This window comes from Neltuma alba, unplaced genomic scaffold (assembly GCF_004799145.2).
Source record: "Neltuma alba isolate B1F8T4 unplaced genomic scaffold, ASM479914v2 tig00006530_pilon, whole genome shotgun sequence".
Lineage (NCBI taxonomy): Eukaryota > Viridiplantae > Streptophyta > Magnoliopsida > Fabales > Fabaceae > Neltuma > Neltuma alba.
This window is the reverse complement of record NW_021634490.1, coordinates 2,881-19,020: the sequence shown is the minus strand read 5'-3', so window position 1 is coordinate 19,020 and position 16,140 is coordinate 2,881. Positions and strand designations below refer to the sequence as shown.

General features: G+C 38.0%; 1 protein-coding gene across 1 annotated transcript; it reads left to right on the top strand.

Moving 5' to 3' along the window:
• The first annotated feature begins 3,514 nt into the window (after window positions 1-3,514).
• Window positions 3,515-4,682, top strand: LOC114750561 (cysteine protease XCP1-like). The gene is made up of 3 exons (XM_028939157.1): window positions 3,515-3,977; window positions 4,069-4,301; window positions 4,476-4,682. The coding sequence occupies exons 1-3, from the start codon at window positions 3,515-3,517 to the stop codon at window positions 4,680-4,682; spliced, it is 903 nt and encodes a 300-aa protein (XP_028794990.1).
• The last annotated feature ends 11,458 nt before the right edge of the window (window positions 4,683-16,140 follow it).

Below are 16,140 nucleotides of genomic sequence, written 5' to 3'. Positions count from 1 at the left end.
ATTTTGGAAATAAATGCATCCGTAAATCGTCGCGGGTTTGAACTTTTTTAAGTGTTTTTTTTAAAATAATTAATAAATGCATCCATCAACTTTGATCATGTTTGAATTTCTTATTGTGTCCTCATAATGCAACTCGTCCTACTCGCACTAAAAAATTTTAATTTAAGCTACTCCAAAACCGAGTTAAGTCTCTGCTAAAACATATACTCCTTATGTTTTAAATGTAAGAATCATTTTATAGTATAGTATAATTTACACTATAAAATATTATACTATAAAATGAGTTTTATATTAAGAGCCAAAGGAGGACACTCTAAAAGCTAGCCAACTTGTTTCTTATACCCAAGAATGTGGATTTGGTTGACTCAACAACTAACTCGCTTTTTTAAGTGGAGCTTTTGGATACACATTTTCCTTATAAAACAACTTATTAGGACACAAATATCTATTTCCTAATCAATGGGAATTGATATATTAAAAGTCTCAATCAGATGAATTGAATTTAATAAGAAATATATAATATGATGAAAATACTTCTAAATTTAAATTTTAAAATTTGAAGTTGAGATATGATGTCTATTTAATTATTCATTCTCCATTTATTTTCTTCCCACGAACGTGTTTCGTGGGATAGCTCTCCAATTCCTTACCCATCTCATCCAATTCAAAAGCAAACTTGGTTGACTATACGATCGAGTCAACTCAAACATAATTGGGGGTTCTACATACATAATATACTTGGAGCTCATTAATTTGTCGGTCAAACTTGGTTGCCTCTTGAAATTTCTCAAAAGTTTTGCTTATTGGAACAAAGGCATGGTAATTGGAGGATTAATCTGGCCAAGTTGCTTAGGAAATTATGCGGAGAATTTTTCTACATTTTTAATGCTATCCAACCCAACACACTATATCCATTTGGTTTTTCATATCAAATCCTTCAACATGCCCATATGATTGTCTGTATCTCTGTTTTCTCTTAAAGTTCTATTTTAATTAAAATATATATTTGAAAATAATCTTTTAGTTTACTATGCAAGTTAATACTACCCCGGACCACGCATGTAAGTTGATACTCCAAATTCCAATTTGTAATTATGTTGAAAATTAAAATTTTCACAGATCAAGCGAGACAAAAGGTTAGAGAATTTCATAGCTTAAAAGACATCTAGTTTTTTTTGGCAAAGAAGCATCCAATACTTTGATATTATTTTCAAGTGTATCTAATATTTTAATCTTATTTGTGGTATATTTAGCAACCTGATATTATTTTATTGATGCATGTATCATCTTAATGTTATTTCTTAGTTACATCATCACTCTAATGTTCTTTTATAATTTAGGACGCTAATAATATCAGCATGTTGGATGGATTATAAATAAGATTAGAGTGTTAAATGTACCTAGAAAATAATATCACAGTGTTGGATGTTACTTTACCCTATTTTTCACAAACTCAATTCAGTGTATATGTGTGTGTGTGTGTGTGTATATACTATGCCTAATACTTAATATAAGACCCAGTTAACTAATTTGAAGAGCTCAAGAAAGTTAAATAAATTATTTTAAAGTATTATATTTATCACTTTTTCAAACTAATTTACTTGGCTTATAAGCTGATATATAATCTAATAATACACATAGGTATTTTAAAAATATTATTAACATATGCTATAATTAAGTACTATGTCCGGTCCTAAATATAAGACCTAGTATGTAGTGTAATTCATACCACAAACTAGGTTTATATCTAGGAGTAGAGGTAATAATGTCTAATTTCATTAATTTTCTTAAATTAGTCAACCACATCTCATATTAAGGATTGGGGTGATAATTAGATTGCTGTAGTTGTTTTCCTGTTTGTCAAGTGCTTACACTTTTACTTGATTTTTAATCAAATTTCTATAGTTTTAGGGGGGCTGGTAAAAAAAAAGTGAAACTGTAAGAATTTGATTACAAAAACTACAGAGATCTAATTAAAATAAGATGAAACAATAACAATATGATAAAAAATTATTGGAACTTAATTAATAGTCAAATGAAAACGATACTACATTTGGACCCCACATTTCCCTTCTCTCGGCGTTGAGGTCTTTAGAGCACTTTATTGTAAGTTGAACTGTTCGATTTTTTTTTTTTCCCCTTGCCAATGAAGTGTGTCACTTGCAAGGAGACAGAGATTTCTCTCATTGGTTAGTTTACGAGCAATTTCATGCTGTCATGGGAAAGTAAACTGAAAAGGTGTCGTGTTTGAAACACGGTTTACCAATAACCATTAAATGGTGGCCGATTTAATTGTTTGGTTGGGCTTTTGTAAAACACTTTGTAATACTACTTAATTACCTTAAATAGCTGGATTATAATTACATTTGAGCTGTGAAATGGGATATAGCTCTCTTGTAATTAGATGGAAAAGACACTACTGCCTGTATAATATGCACGCACAACTTTAATTCCTTATACTACATATATGTAAGCGTGTGTATGTATAGTAATATAGACAGGACAATTTTACTTTTTTTATTTATTATTTCTATCTATTTACACATTTTTTTAATAATCTAACCAATCAATATTATACCTACGCATCATATTTTCTACAGCGATATACCAAATAAAACCATATAAACATCATTATATTTCATTACAGGGTCTTCATCCGGTGCTTATCACAATTATAATGCAATCTAGATGATCTCATATCTGATATGGACATGGTTCATATTTAGAATTTTTAATATGCAATTTTGTCAATAATAAATTTATCTTTTAGAGAAGGGTTGGTTATAAAAGTATCTTTATTTTGAATTATGTATCTATTAAAATAAAAAGTTAATTAAAATATATAAAAAATTTAAATCCAATCTAAATCATTTAAAATTAATCTGGATGGTTCAAATTAAGATGAATACTCCCTACTCATTACAATGATGAGTATGGAATCAGCTCCCATATTTTCTTATCCGTCAACACATAATAGTCTAAACAAAATAATGAGATGTAGACTATACACAATTCCATTAGTATTCTTCTTGTCAATGATGGATTATGTTAATAAAGAACACTAAAGTCTGCCCAATAACATGCCTTTTTGAAGTTCATAAGTGTATCACGATATCATTAATAAAATCACCAATTCAAATTGCAAATTTTAAGCTCCCGCATGGTTTGATCAAGTTCAATATAAAATTTTCAGTCCAATATAAAATCTTGTATCAAACTTCACTTCTCCCAAGCCTTGATAGTGGGCTGAAATGTATCAATATAAAATATATGGTCAAAATATGAATCATTCCGACCAAGAATAAATAAATTCTCTTTTTTTATAAAGAGAATAAATTAAATTCTACGGTATTGCTGGAAAAATATATTTATATGAAACACACTAGCATTTATATTTTGTCTTTTTTCTCCACAGGTAAAATGAATCACACTATAAATACCTCGTCGCTGGTCTCACTTCCATGCAGGCTTATTTGAAGTTTCATCTCTCAGTATGTGAAACTCCAAAACACGCATGGCTTTCTCCATTTCTTCTAAAACACTGTTCCTTCATCTCTTAATCTGGTGTTCCACTCTCATATGTCTCTCTTCAGGATTCCCCACTGAAGAATCCGTTCTCCCTTCAAAAGGAGAACAAGAGTTTGGAATATTCCGACAATGGATGGAGCATGGGAAAAAATACCCAAACTCTGAAACCGCCGAAACCAGATACCAGATATTCCGCAGGAATCTCAAGTATATTGAAGAGACAAATGCCAAGAGATCTAGGTATCATTTGGGACTCAACCATTTCGCTGATATGAGTTCTGAGGAGTTTAAGAGAGTATACCTCCGTCATCTACCAACACCGAACACGAACAACTCTGCCGCCACGAGGTCCGATTTTGTACTGCAATTGGACTCCCGTAGACCGCCTGCTTCTGTGGATTGGAGACAGAAAGGAGTGGTGACTCCAGTTAAGACCCAAAAGAGATGTGGTAAGTTGCCTTAGTTCAGATTAATTGGTCGCATTAATTTTCTCTAGAACCTGAATGGACCAATAATGGATTAATATCTGATGGTTCATAGGAAGTTGTTGGGTGTTTGGAACCATCGGAGCTATTGAGTCAATAAACGCAATACGCACAGGGGAACTTGTTTCTCTCTCAGAACAAGAACTCGTAGATTGCGACTCTGTAAGCGATGGTTGTTCAGGTGGATACACCAAAAGTACCTTTGAATGGGTTATAAAAAATGGTGGAATTAGTGAAGGAGATGATTATCCTTATACAGCTCGAAATGGCATTTGCAAAGCTAGCAAGGTTCGTTTACTCTCTCTCTCTCTCTCTCTCTGTGCCACTATAACATTGATGATATCTTCTGTGCATCGAATATATTTGAGATTTCTTATATGTGTTTGTGATAACCTCTCAAAATTCCTACTGAGTTAAGCTGATTTAATGCTCTTTTATTGGGTTTAAAAGTCAATTTTGCAGGAAACAAAGCCTGAAGAGAGTAAAGAATGGAGAAAAGCTGAAAAGAAGTCATCCACCGCGGCCTCTGGGATAAAACGCCGCGGCGGATCAAACAGAAAGGGAGGAGTGCGCCTCTGTGAAATCCGCTGCGGCGCCCAAGCTATCTCGGAGAAAACCTGTTCGGTAAAATCCGCCGCGACCGATTGTCACGTGCGCCGCGGCACTTGAGCCTCAAAGTCATTCTGTAATAGGCGGCGCGGCGCCTGGCCCTTCGCAACTATGCGTTTTACATTGTAACTTAAAAAATTAGGGCATATAGAGGTGGATACTCGGTTTTTCTGGAGAGTTCAACTTTTGGAGCAATTTTGGAGGCTTGGAACCTTTGGGCTTGAAGCTAGAAGAGATTCAAAGCTTATAACTTGAATTTTCTGGGTTTCCTTCTTCTTCCCTTCTTGTTTCTGCTATGACTACTAGATACTCTTATAGTTGTAGTTCTTTACTCGATATGTATAGCTAAATCTGTTTTTCTAGGGTTATTTTGATCTATTGTATGGATTGAGACTAGGTTTTACTATCTCTTTAGTGTTAATGATAATATTCAGTTGTTTTTACTTTGAGCTTAATGCTTCCTTTTGTCTGGCCATCATTTGGATTGATTGATTGATTAGTTTAACTTGAGAAAGTTAAACTAATTCGTGAACTTTGGTAAAAACATGCTAGTCCAGAAATTTAATTGAGTGAATAGATGGTTTGTCGATGGAGCAGAGATGTATCTGTTGACCTAGCATAGACTAAATGGGTTTTGGTTTTTAAAGTGCAACCTTTTCAAACAATGCAAGAGATTGCTGTGTTTTAATCGTGATTGCAAACATTTGGTTTTGACTTGAGAAAGCTTAATCAATTCTGTAAACCCAGGCTAACTGAACTTTTTGTAAAGCACTACTTGAGAAGTAATTAATCCAGTTTCATGAAGTACTTTAGTGAAGAATAACCCTAGTCTCTTAATTGTTTCAAGGTCGATTTGATTTTATACTGCTTTAAACCATTGTTTTCTTAACTTTCATTTCATTAACAATAGTTTCACTTAACCTAATCAAAACACAATTATGATTTTTCAACTCATCTAGCCTTAGTCTCTGAGGGAACGATACTTTTTATATTACTTGCGACCCGTCCACTTGCGGTCAAGTTATTTGGTGAACAAGTTTTTGGCGCCGTTGCCGGGGACTAACGGCTAGAGTGTTTGAGGTTGATTGTCCTTATTGTGTGATTGGTTACGCTTAAGTTTCAGTTAGCATTTGTAGTGATTATAGGTAGTAGTAGTAGTATTTATTTTGTTCATTTCTCTTGATAAGTTTGATACTTTTGTTTTTGATTTGAATGTGCAGGTAACCCCTGACGCATGCAAGGAAGACTGGAAGTTATTGTGGAAGAAGTTACTGAAGAAGTATCCAGGTCGGGAGAAACTGAAAACACACCGGAGATTCAACAACAACCTCAGTTACTTCCACCACCACCACCACCTGAATCAGAATCAGAAGAAAACATGGCGGAGGAAGATGAGAACGATGTGTACACCCTGGATGACTATTTGGATAAAGAAGGGCAGACTTTTCACTCAAGTATCCGGTTACCAGACATTCAAGCCAGGAATTTTGAAATCAAGCCCGTTATGATTCAACTACTGGGGATGATGGGTACTTTTGAAGGAAATTTTAAGGATGATCCGAATGAGCATTTGACCAAGTTTATAGAGGTTTGTGAGAACTTCAAACAAACTGGGGTTACTAAAGATGCACTGCGATTGAGATTGTTCCCCATGTCATTATCTCACAAGGCGAAAACGTGGTTGAATTCTTTACCAGAACACTCCATTAAGACTTGGGATGATCTTGTATCTAAGTTCAAGGGCAGATTTATTCCAAGGGGCAAACGTGCTACATTAAGGGGTGAATTGCTTTCTTTCGAGCAGCATCCGGATGAGTTATTCTACGAGGCTTGGGAAAGATTCAAGGATATGTGGAGAAATTGTCCAAATCATGAGCAAAAGAAATATGTTCTAATGGAAGCCTTCTGGAATGGGTTGAATGATCAGACAGTGACAATGCTGAATACCGCTTCAAACGGAGGAATCGGAAGATGAAGGTAAATGAGCTATATGAACTGTATGAAGAGGTGGCATCTAGCACTATGCAACAGTATAACAAGAGAAGGCAAAGTTCTGGGAGATATAAGGAGCCTAGTTCTTCATCATCAAGGGATATTGCATCGCAACTTGAAGCAATATCTAAGAGATTTGACAATCTGGAATTGCAGATTAAGAAAGGAAATGCTGCAGGAGTTCATGCACTTCAGGCTCCGGGATACACTTGTGACCATTGTAATGAGGAACATCATTCTGATCAATGCCCATACACCTTGGAGACAGTCAATTATATGAATAATGCGCAGCAAAGACCACAAGGAAGCCCTTACTCTCAAACTTACAATCCAAATTTGAGAAATCACCAAATTTCTCTTGGCGAAATGGGCCAAGTTTGAATCCTCCACAAATATTACCATCTGGTGCTAAACAAATGGGGCCTCCTGGTTTTCATGGTCAACCACAGCAACATCAATTGCAACAGCAGCATCCTCAAAAGGAAGAATCCAAAATTGAGAAGATGTTTGCTCAACTATTAGCAAATCAAGAATCTGCAAGGGCTGAGAATAAGGCAACATTTTCTCTCCATGAAACTGCCATCAAGAATCTCGAGGTGCAAATGGGTCAACTGGCTTCACAAATGAATGTACTCACAAGAAGCAGCTTACCAAGTGATACCATTCCCAATCCAAAAAGGGATGGTAATGAAGAGTGCAAAGCGATCAGTTTGAGAAGTGGAAAGCAATTACCTGACATTCAGAGGCCTAGTCAGACCGGCAAGGACATCACTAACAGTATGGTGACTGACCTTGATACAAATGAGCTTTCAGAAGAAGGTGGTATAGTAGAAGAGGAAGAAACCAAGAAAAGGAAACAAACAGAAGAAAATCTCACTGATGTGGTTCGAGGAAAGAATGTAGAGGGTGAAATGGTTGATGATAAAAAGAGGAAGACAACTCCCCCTCTTGCTACACAGATGCCGCCACTTCCTTTCCTCAAAGGTTCAGGAAGAAAGATGAAGATGTCCAGTTCAAGAAATTTGTGGACATGTTTAAGCAATTACACATCAACATCCCGTTTGCTGAAGCATTAGAGCAGATGCCTAAGTATGCTAAGTTTCTTAAGGATGTTCTCTCCAAAAAGAAGAGATTTGGTGAATTTGAAACGGTGGCTCTGACTGAAGATTGTAGTGCCATCTTGCAGCGAAAACTCCCACCCAAATTGAGAGATCCAGGCAGCTTTTATATTCCTTGTAACATAGGCAAACACTTCAATGGAAAAGCCCTATGCGATTTGGGAGCAAGTGTTAACTTGATGCCTCTAGCTGTATTTAATCGATTAAATTTGGGTGAAGCAAGGCCAACAACTGTTACATTGCTCTTTGCTGACAGAAGTATCTCATATCCAAAAGGGATTGTAGAAGATGTCTTGGTGAAGGTAGACAAATTCATATTCCCAGCTGATTTCATTGTGTTAGACTGTGAGGTAGATTGGAATATCCCCATTATTTTGGGACGGCCATTCTTAGCTACTGCAAGAACCCTCATTGACGTAGAAAAGGGTGAGATCACCATGCGAGTAAATGATGAGAAGGTGATATTCAACATGAATCAAGCCTTGAAGTTTCCAGATGATTCTGCTCACTGTAATTGTATCGATGTGATTGATTCTACAGTGCAAGAGGAGTTGATTAACTCTTTGACCAAAGACCCATTAGAAGCATTGTTGATTGGAGAAACAAGTAGTATTGATGGCAAGGTTGAAGCTTATGCAGAAATGATGAGTATTGAAGCATTTCCGTATCGAAAAGCTAAGACTTTTGAGCCTCTGGATGTGACTAGTGCTTTAAGCTCTCCTCTAAAGCCTTCTGTGGATGAACCGCCGGTGTTGGAGTTGAAGACTTTACCATCACATCTCAAGTATGCCTACTTGGGTAATTCTACTACATTACCTGTGATTGTTTCTTCTCAGTTGTCCACGTTGCAAGAAGAGAAACTGTTAAGGGTCTTGAGACACCACAAGAAAGCTATTGGGTGGTCCATAGCTGACATCAAAGGGATCAGCCCTTCTATTTGTATGCACAAGATTTTATTAGAGGATGGTCACAAACCTTCCATTGAGCATCAAAGGAGATTAAACCCGGTTATGAAAGAAGTAGTCAAGAAAGAGATCCTGAAATGGCTTTCTGCTGGCATAGTCTACCCTATTTCTGATAGTTCATGGGTGAGCCCAGTTCAATGCGTCCCTAAAAAAGGCGGTATAACTGTAGTGGCTAACACCCAAAATGAGCTAGTTCCAACTCGTACTGTGACTGGGTGGAGAATTTGCATGGATTATCGAAAGTTAAATACAGCAACCAGAAAAGACCATTTCCCGCTGCCATTTATTGATCAGATGTTGGATAAACTTGCTGGGCAAGAATTCTTTTGTTTCTTGGATGGGTATTCAGGATACAACCAAATTGTAATAGCCCCAGAAGATCAAGAGAAAACAACCTTTACTTGTCCATATGGCACGTTTGCTTTCAAAAGAATGCCATTTGGTCTTTGCAATGCTCCAGCAACATTCCAAAGATGCATGATGGCCATCTTTGCTGACATGATTGAGAAAACAATTGAAGTGTTCATGGATGACTTCTCTGTTTTTGGAGATTCTTTTGATTGTTGTTTAGATAATTTGGCGGCTGTTTTGCAAAGATGTGAAGAAACTAATTTGGTTCTGAATTGGGAAAAATGTCACTTCATGGTGCAAGAGGGCATTGTCCTTGGTCATCGAGTATCCAAACAAGGCCTAGAAGTTGACAAGGCAAAGGTATCTGTTATTGAGCAATTGCCTCCACCAACAAGTGTTAAGGGTATTAGAAGTTTCTTGGGTCACGCGGGATTCTACCGTCGTTTCATTAAAGATTTCTCTAAAATCACTAAGCCTTTGTGCAATTTGTTGGAGAAAGATAGGGAGTTCAAGTTTGATGACGCTTGTATGAACTCTTTTGAAGAATTAAAGAAGAAGCTCACCTCAGCACCAATTTTAGTGGCACCTAATTGGGAGCTACCCTTCATCATTATGGCAGATGCTAGTGATTTTGCCGTTGGAGCAGTTCTAGGACAAAAAGTAGAAAGGTCTTCCATCCCATCTACTATGCTAGTAAAACTTTGGATGATGCCCAACTTAACTACACTACTACAGAGAAAGAATTGCTTGCAGTGGTGTTTGCTTGTGAGAAATTCCGGTCTTATATTGTGGGCACCAAAGTGACTATCTATACAGACCACTCTGCCCTAAAGTACCTGTTTACCAAGAAAGATTCCAAAGCACGCCTGATTCGATGGGTCCTTTTGCTTCAAGAATTTGACTTGGAAATTGTTGATAGGAAAGGCACTGAGAACCAAGTGGCAGATCATCTATCTCGATTAAGTAGTGAAGCTAAACATGATCATTGTCAAGAGATCAATGCAGCTTTTCCCGATGAATGCTTGTTCTTTGTGGATAACTCAACTACTCCATGGTATGCAGATCTGGTTAATTATCTGGTTTGTGGAACTCTGCCACTAGACCTTAACTCCCATCAAAAGAGGAAATTTCTTCACGATGCAAAGATGTACTTCTGGGAAGAACCTTACTTGTTCAAAAGATGTGCCGATCAGATGATAAGAAGATGTGTTCCGGAAGTTGAGCAGCAAGATATTCTAGAGTGTTGCCACTCTTCAGCTTATGGTGGGCACTTTAGAGGAGAGAAAACTGCTGCCAAAGTCCTTCAAAGTGGTTTTTATTGGCCTTCACTATTTAAAGATGCATATGCCTTTGTGATCCGATGTGATCGGTGTCAACGAGTGGGAAACATATCAAGAAGGAATGAAATGCCTCTGAATAATATTCTGGAAGTTGAACTCTTTGATGTATGGGGAATTGACTTCATGGGCCCGTTTCCAAAGTCTCTCAATCAAGAGTACATTCTGGTTGCTGTGGATTATGTCTCGAAATGGGTTGAAGCTACTGCATGTGTATCCAGTGATGCTAAAACGGTGATCAAATTCTTAAAGAAAAACATCTTCACGAGATTTGGAGCACCTCGGGCTATTATTAGTGATGGCGGTTCTCACTTTTGCAATCATCAATTTCAAGCTCTGATGAAGAAATATGGTGTAAAGCACAGGGTAACTTTGGCTTATCATCCTCAGTCAAATGGCCAAGCAGAAATATCCAACCGAGAGATCAAAAGCATTCTTGAGAAGGTAGTAGGTGCAACAAGAAAAGATTGGTCATTAAAACTGGATGATGCTCTTTGGGCCTACAGGACAGCATATAAAACTCCGATTGGGATGTCTCCCTATCGGTTGGTGTTTGGAAAAGCATGTCATTTGCCTGTAGAATTGGAACATGGAGCTTACTGGGCCATAAAAAAGCTCAACTTTGACTTTCAAGCTGCTGGTGCAAAAAGGCTCCTTCAACTGAATGAATTGGAGGAATTTCGCCTTAATGCCTATGAAAGTGCAAGGCTCTATAAGGAACGGACCAAGAAGTATCATGATCAGAAAATTATCCCTAAGGTCTTTGAAGCGGGGCAAAAGGTGTTACTTCATAATTCCAAATTGAGATTATTTCCGGGCAAACTCAAATCACGTTGGTCAGGGCCATTCACTGTGGTACAAGCTGCTAACCATGGTGCGGTGGAGCTGGAAAATGAAAAAGGTGAAAGATTTCATGCAAATGGCCATCGTTTGAAGCATTATTGGGGTGGAAAGGTGGATCGTCAAGTTTCTACGATCTACTTTGCTGAACAATCATAACAGAGCTGAAGAGTCAGGCTGAAGACTATAAACCAAGCGCTACTTGGGAGGCAACCCAAGCTCTAAACTTGCCTTTGATGTGTTTCTTTTATTTCGGTTTTTTTTAGTAGATTTACGGTTGATCTTTGTTTTTGTAGGCCTTTTGGTTTATTCCTCAAACTTTGGAGCTTAGCAGGAGTGGTTGATTTCTAATTAGCGCAACCAGGGAAGTGCACCTAACCTTAATCTCCAGCAGTGGCATTGACCTTGATTGGTTTGAATTTGTGTTAAATTGAGGCTTGTGGGTTTTGCTTTTATGTGGTTGTTTGTGTTGTGTTTGTTTTTATGCTTGTGCTTGTGTTTAGTCTTGTTTTATTGTGTGTAGGGTGTTTGATTGTGGTAGGTCCAGTCTGTGTTATTAATTTTTCATTTAGGCCTTCTCTGTGTGAGGCGCCGCGGCGCATTTGATCAGAAGCCGCGGCGCCTCGTCTGTTTCAGAATGCCCTTTCTGTAATAGGCGCCGCGGCCCCTGCGTTAATCCGCCGCGGCGCCTTCGTCCGTGGCTTTCGGTCCCCTCGGTAAAAACCGCCGCGGCGTTTGGACATAGACGCCGCGGCGCGCTTACTTAACTGGGTCTGCAGTTCTGTAAAAGGCACCGCGGCGCCTTGGTGAATCCGCCGCGGCGCCTTCTCGCAATTTCTTCTGATGTTCCCCGTTTTAGCCTTACTCATTTGTCTCAATACCCACTTTGCCCTTGTGTATCTGACCGGTTTTGAGGGTAGATTCATTGTTTTAATTTTAAAACCCTAACCCTTTGGTCTTTTCACTCCCCATCCCAATTTCAAATCCCCCCTCCCCATTCGGTTTCCCCATCAAATAATCCCTCCCATTTGGTTCCCCTCATTCCTATTCGATAACTCCCTACCACTCCGTCTCCAGCCGCCGGTCGTTTCACCTTCTCTCCCACTGCCGCTGGTCATCGCCTCTCAGTCTCCCACCACTGTTCACCTTTTCCCTCTCCCTTGCTGAAACCGACGCCTTTCTTTCTCTCCCTCAATGTCAGCGCCCTTCTTCTGTGTTTGTTTCGGCATTTTCTCTCCCTTCTTCGTACATGGTAAGTGTGTTCTCCCTTATTTATTTATTTATTTATTTTCTTCTAGTTTAGTTTTGCTGGAGATGGGTAATGCTAGGGTTGAGCATTGTGGTTAGATGATTTTAGAACTCTAGATGGGGGCATTTTGATTCTCTGAGGTTACATTGTGGTTAGGTGATAATTCCTTATTGCCCAACTATCTGTGAACATGTACTGATGAAAATGTGATACTTGTGAAATTGAGTGATCATAGCTTGGACCTATTTGAGAAAATGAGGTGCTTGTCTAAATTTTCAAATAACACCGGTTCATTACCCAAGTTATGTTGTTCTTTTTCACTTGTAACTGATTTGGAAATGTTATTCTGATTTAGTGAAATTAGTTTAAATTGGCAGCACTGATGGTTGTCTGATTTTGAAATTAAAAGATAAAAGAGAACCTTTGTGAACTTGGTTTGAATTGGGAGTATTTTATAACTCAGGTTTAGAAAGGGATTAGGTAATGGTGAGATGGTGTTCTGGCTCCTTGATTTAAGTTTGGGGGATAGTTTTTCTTTATTTTTAGGTTAGTTTTCTTCTTTTTCTTTGTCGGTTGTTTTGTGATTGTGGTGTGTTATTTGCTTAGTTTGTGTGTGGTGTGCTTTGCTTTCTCTTTGCAGGTAACAATCCAATGGCCCCCAGGAAGAAAGCCCGTGCTACCTCCCCTGATCCTCCAATTAAAGAGCTTATTGAAAAAAGAGGTTTGCATCAAGAAAGAGAATTTCCGTGCACAAATAAATTCGGTTTTATAAAAAAGCAAGGAAGCTCAACCTCTTAAATCTGATTGGTCCCAAAGGCGAAGGGAATGAGAAGCTGGTCAGAAAATTCTATGTTAGGGTGGCAACAAACTTGAGTAATGAGATGTTTATACGGTACCAGCGTTTCCTCATTACTCCGGTGCGCATCAGAGATCACTATGAGCTTCCCGAGGTGGAAAAGTGCCAATATCAGTGGTATCTCAACAATCAGAAAGAGATTCCCTCGATGCCATCTCAGCAACACTCACCGGTTCTGATGAGATGTGGGTGCGGCCTAAGAGGGGCCAGGCATATATTATGAGAAAAGACATGATACTGAGGCCAGAATCTGGTTGCATATTGTCACAAGAAACATTATGCCAACCACGCATCTCAGTGAAGCCCCAAGGAATCTGGCACTCCTGATATATCTGTTTATGATCAAGGCGACAGTAGATGTAGGGAAATTGATTTTTGATGCCATCTGGGATGCCTGCAGAGCCCACAACACAAATCTCGTCATGCCTCACCTCATCTCGGATCTGCTATCTAAAGTGGGGGTAGAATGGAAAGACAAAGACCGAAAGTTCAAGCCTGTTTCACCATTCAACTACTCTAATCTGGTTCCTGAACGAGAACAACAAGGATCACTGAAGCCATGTTTGCTGAACAGTTCCCCGAGGAATATAGGAGGCAACAGGAAGCTCAAGCCAGTGCCAGTGTTGACCCTACCACTCAAAGCTTGGATCTCCTCCACGAGAAATTGGACAGAGAGATACGTCACAGGAGACGTAGACAAAGGCGCATGGAGGAACTATTAGTCCAGATTGCAAGGAAATTGGACATTGATGCGCCGGATGTGGAAGATACAAGCACTGAGGCAGAGTCACCGGGAGATGAACATGAAGCTGGAACTTCTGGGGCTGGTATTGGCTCGGGCGATGATATGGCCGTCGATCCATTTGCAGAGGGTGATGAGGATCAGGGGGATCAGCATTCTGAGGAGGAGGATGACTAGCTGGGGCCGTTTCTGCTGCTGTTGTTGCTTGCTTTGTTGCTTTTGTCTTTATGTGTGTTTTTGCATTTTCTTGCATTTTGGTCTATTTTGTGTGTTGTTTGCTTCTATGATTCTGGCAAGGCTACTGATGGCCTGTTGAACTGATTCTGACTGTTGAGCATTTCTATCATTGTTGATTTTCACTGCGTTAACTGTTGCGAAATGATTGAAAATGTGAATGGTTAACGGATCTTTTGATTGATTAATTTGTGGATGCTTTAGTAATTGATGATTTCATTATGATTATCTGATGACGATACTATTGATAGTTGTGCATACTGATATACTTGTACAGGAAGAAAAGCGAAATTTTGACCTTTCATGCAGCGAATATATTGTTTTTTCAATTCTGCCTGCATGCCCTGATCTTTACTTCCTCTTGTTGACAGTGAGGACACTGTCAATTTTAAGTTTGGGGGTGAGGATTGAAATTTTTGGATAATAGATTTTTGTGGATAACAGGATTAAATTTGAAAATTTTGTGGATAACAGGGTTATATTTGAAAATTTTTGAAAGGTCATTTTGTTGAGAAAATTTTGAAACAGCTGAAACAGTAGAAATTTTGTCAGCTTAAATTTTTGCTCAGTTGATTTTATGAAATATGAGCTGAAGTGGCAAGTTGTTAGTTGAGAATGTATGAATGGTCCAATGATTGAACAAAATGCTTAGTTACTATGCTTGATAGGAAGTTTTGAATTGCTCTTTGATGCTTGAATTGTGAGGTTAAAACCTATGTTTCTTTAATTTTGGAGAAACTAATGCACTAAAAGGGTCAAGACATTTCAAGTGGTTATGTTGAGGTTGAGTGGATAATTTAGCCTCTATACTTTTGTTTCAACTAAATTGTTTCAGAACCTTCTTCTGATTTCTCAAAGTTTATAGTTTGTTCTATATGAATTTGAAAAAGGATTAGGGCAGTTCTTAAATGCGTTTGAGCCTTTCAAGCTGACCTTATAGGTTTTCCTTTGAACCCAGCTTTGAGCTTTGAAAAAAAAAAAAAAAAGTATATATGTTCAAGTTTTGTTTCAAACCCTAACCTCTTCCTAACCCAAAACCAATTGAGAAAAACCATGAAATCCCTAGCTTTGAGATAAATGGAAGTTGAAAGGATAAGGGGTTTGATGAAATGTGGAGATTTTGAAAGGTTGGCAAGGGTAGTCAATTATTCTGAAAATTTAAAGTGTTAGGAGCTAAGCTGTAATTGTTTTTGTTTTCAAAAAAAACAAAAAAAACAAAAAAAAAAAAAAAAAAAAAAAGAAAAAAAAAGAAAAAAATATATATATATACATATCTATATATAGATAATTGTGGTACAAGTTTGGGAGAATGGAAGTGGTTGAAGTAAGTTCTGATTATTGAATATCTATTTATCTCAAAGTATTTGTATGATCTACTTTCCCCTTTCTTTCCTAAGCCATTACCTCTTGGCCACGTTATAAGCCGAAAAGTCCCTTTGATTTCAAATGTATATGGGGTGAGTTGTAGACAGAGAGAGAGAAGAAGTTAGGCTTATGAAAGGATGCGGTTGAAGGTTAGTATGTTGGCTAAAGTCTCTCATTCCACTGAAACAGTATCTTAAGAGATGCTCATTGACTCTATACACACACTCACACTCCAAAATCATTGAAAGTTTGTTTTAAGTTCATGAAACTTGTTTCTTTGGGTGATTCAGTAATTTCCTATCCTGTATAGTTTCTTGAGCATTTGATGAGGATACAACTGTTCCTACAATCTTTAATGTGCAATTTGTTACTTAGTCGCTGGTTTGTTGTTTTACTCGAGGACGAGCAAAAGTGTAAGTTTGGGGGTGTGATAACCTCTCAAAATTCCTACTGAGTTAAGCTGATTTTG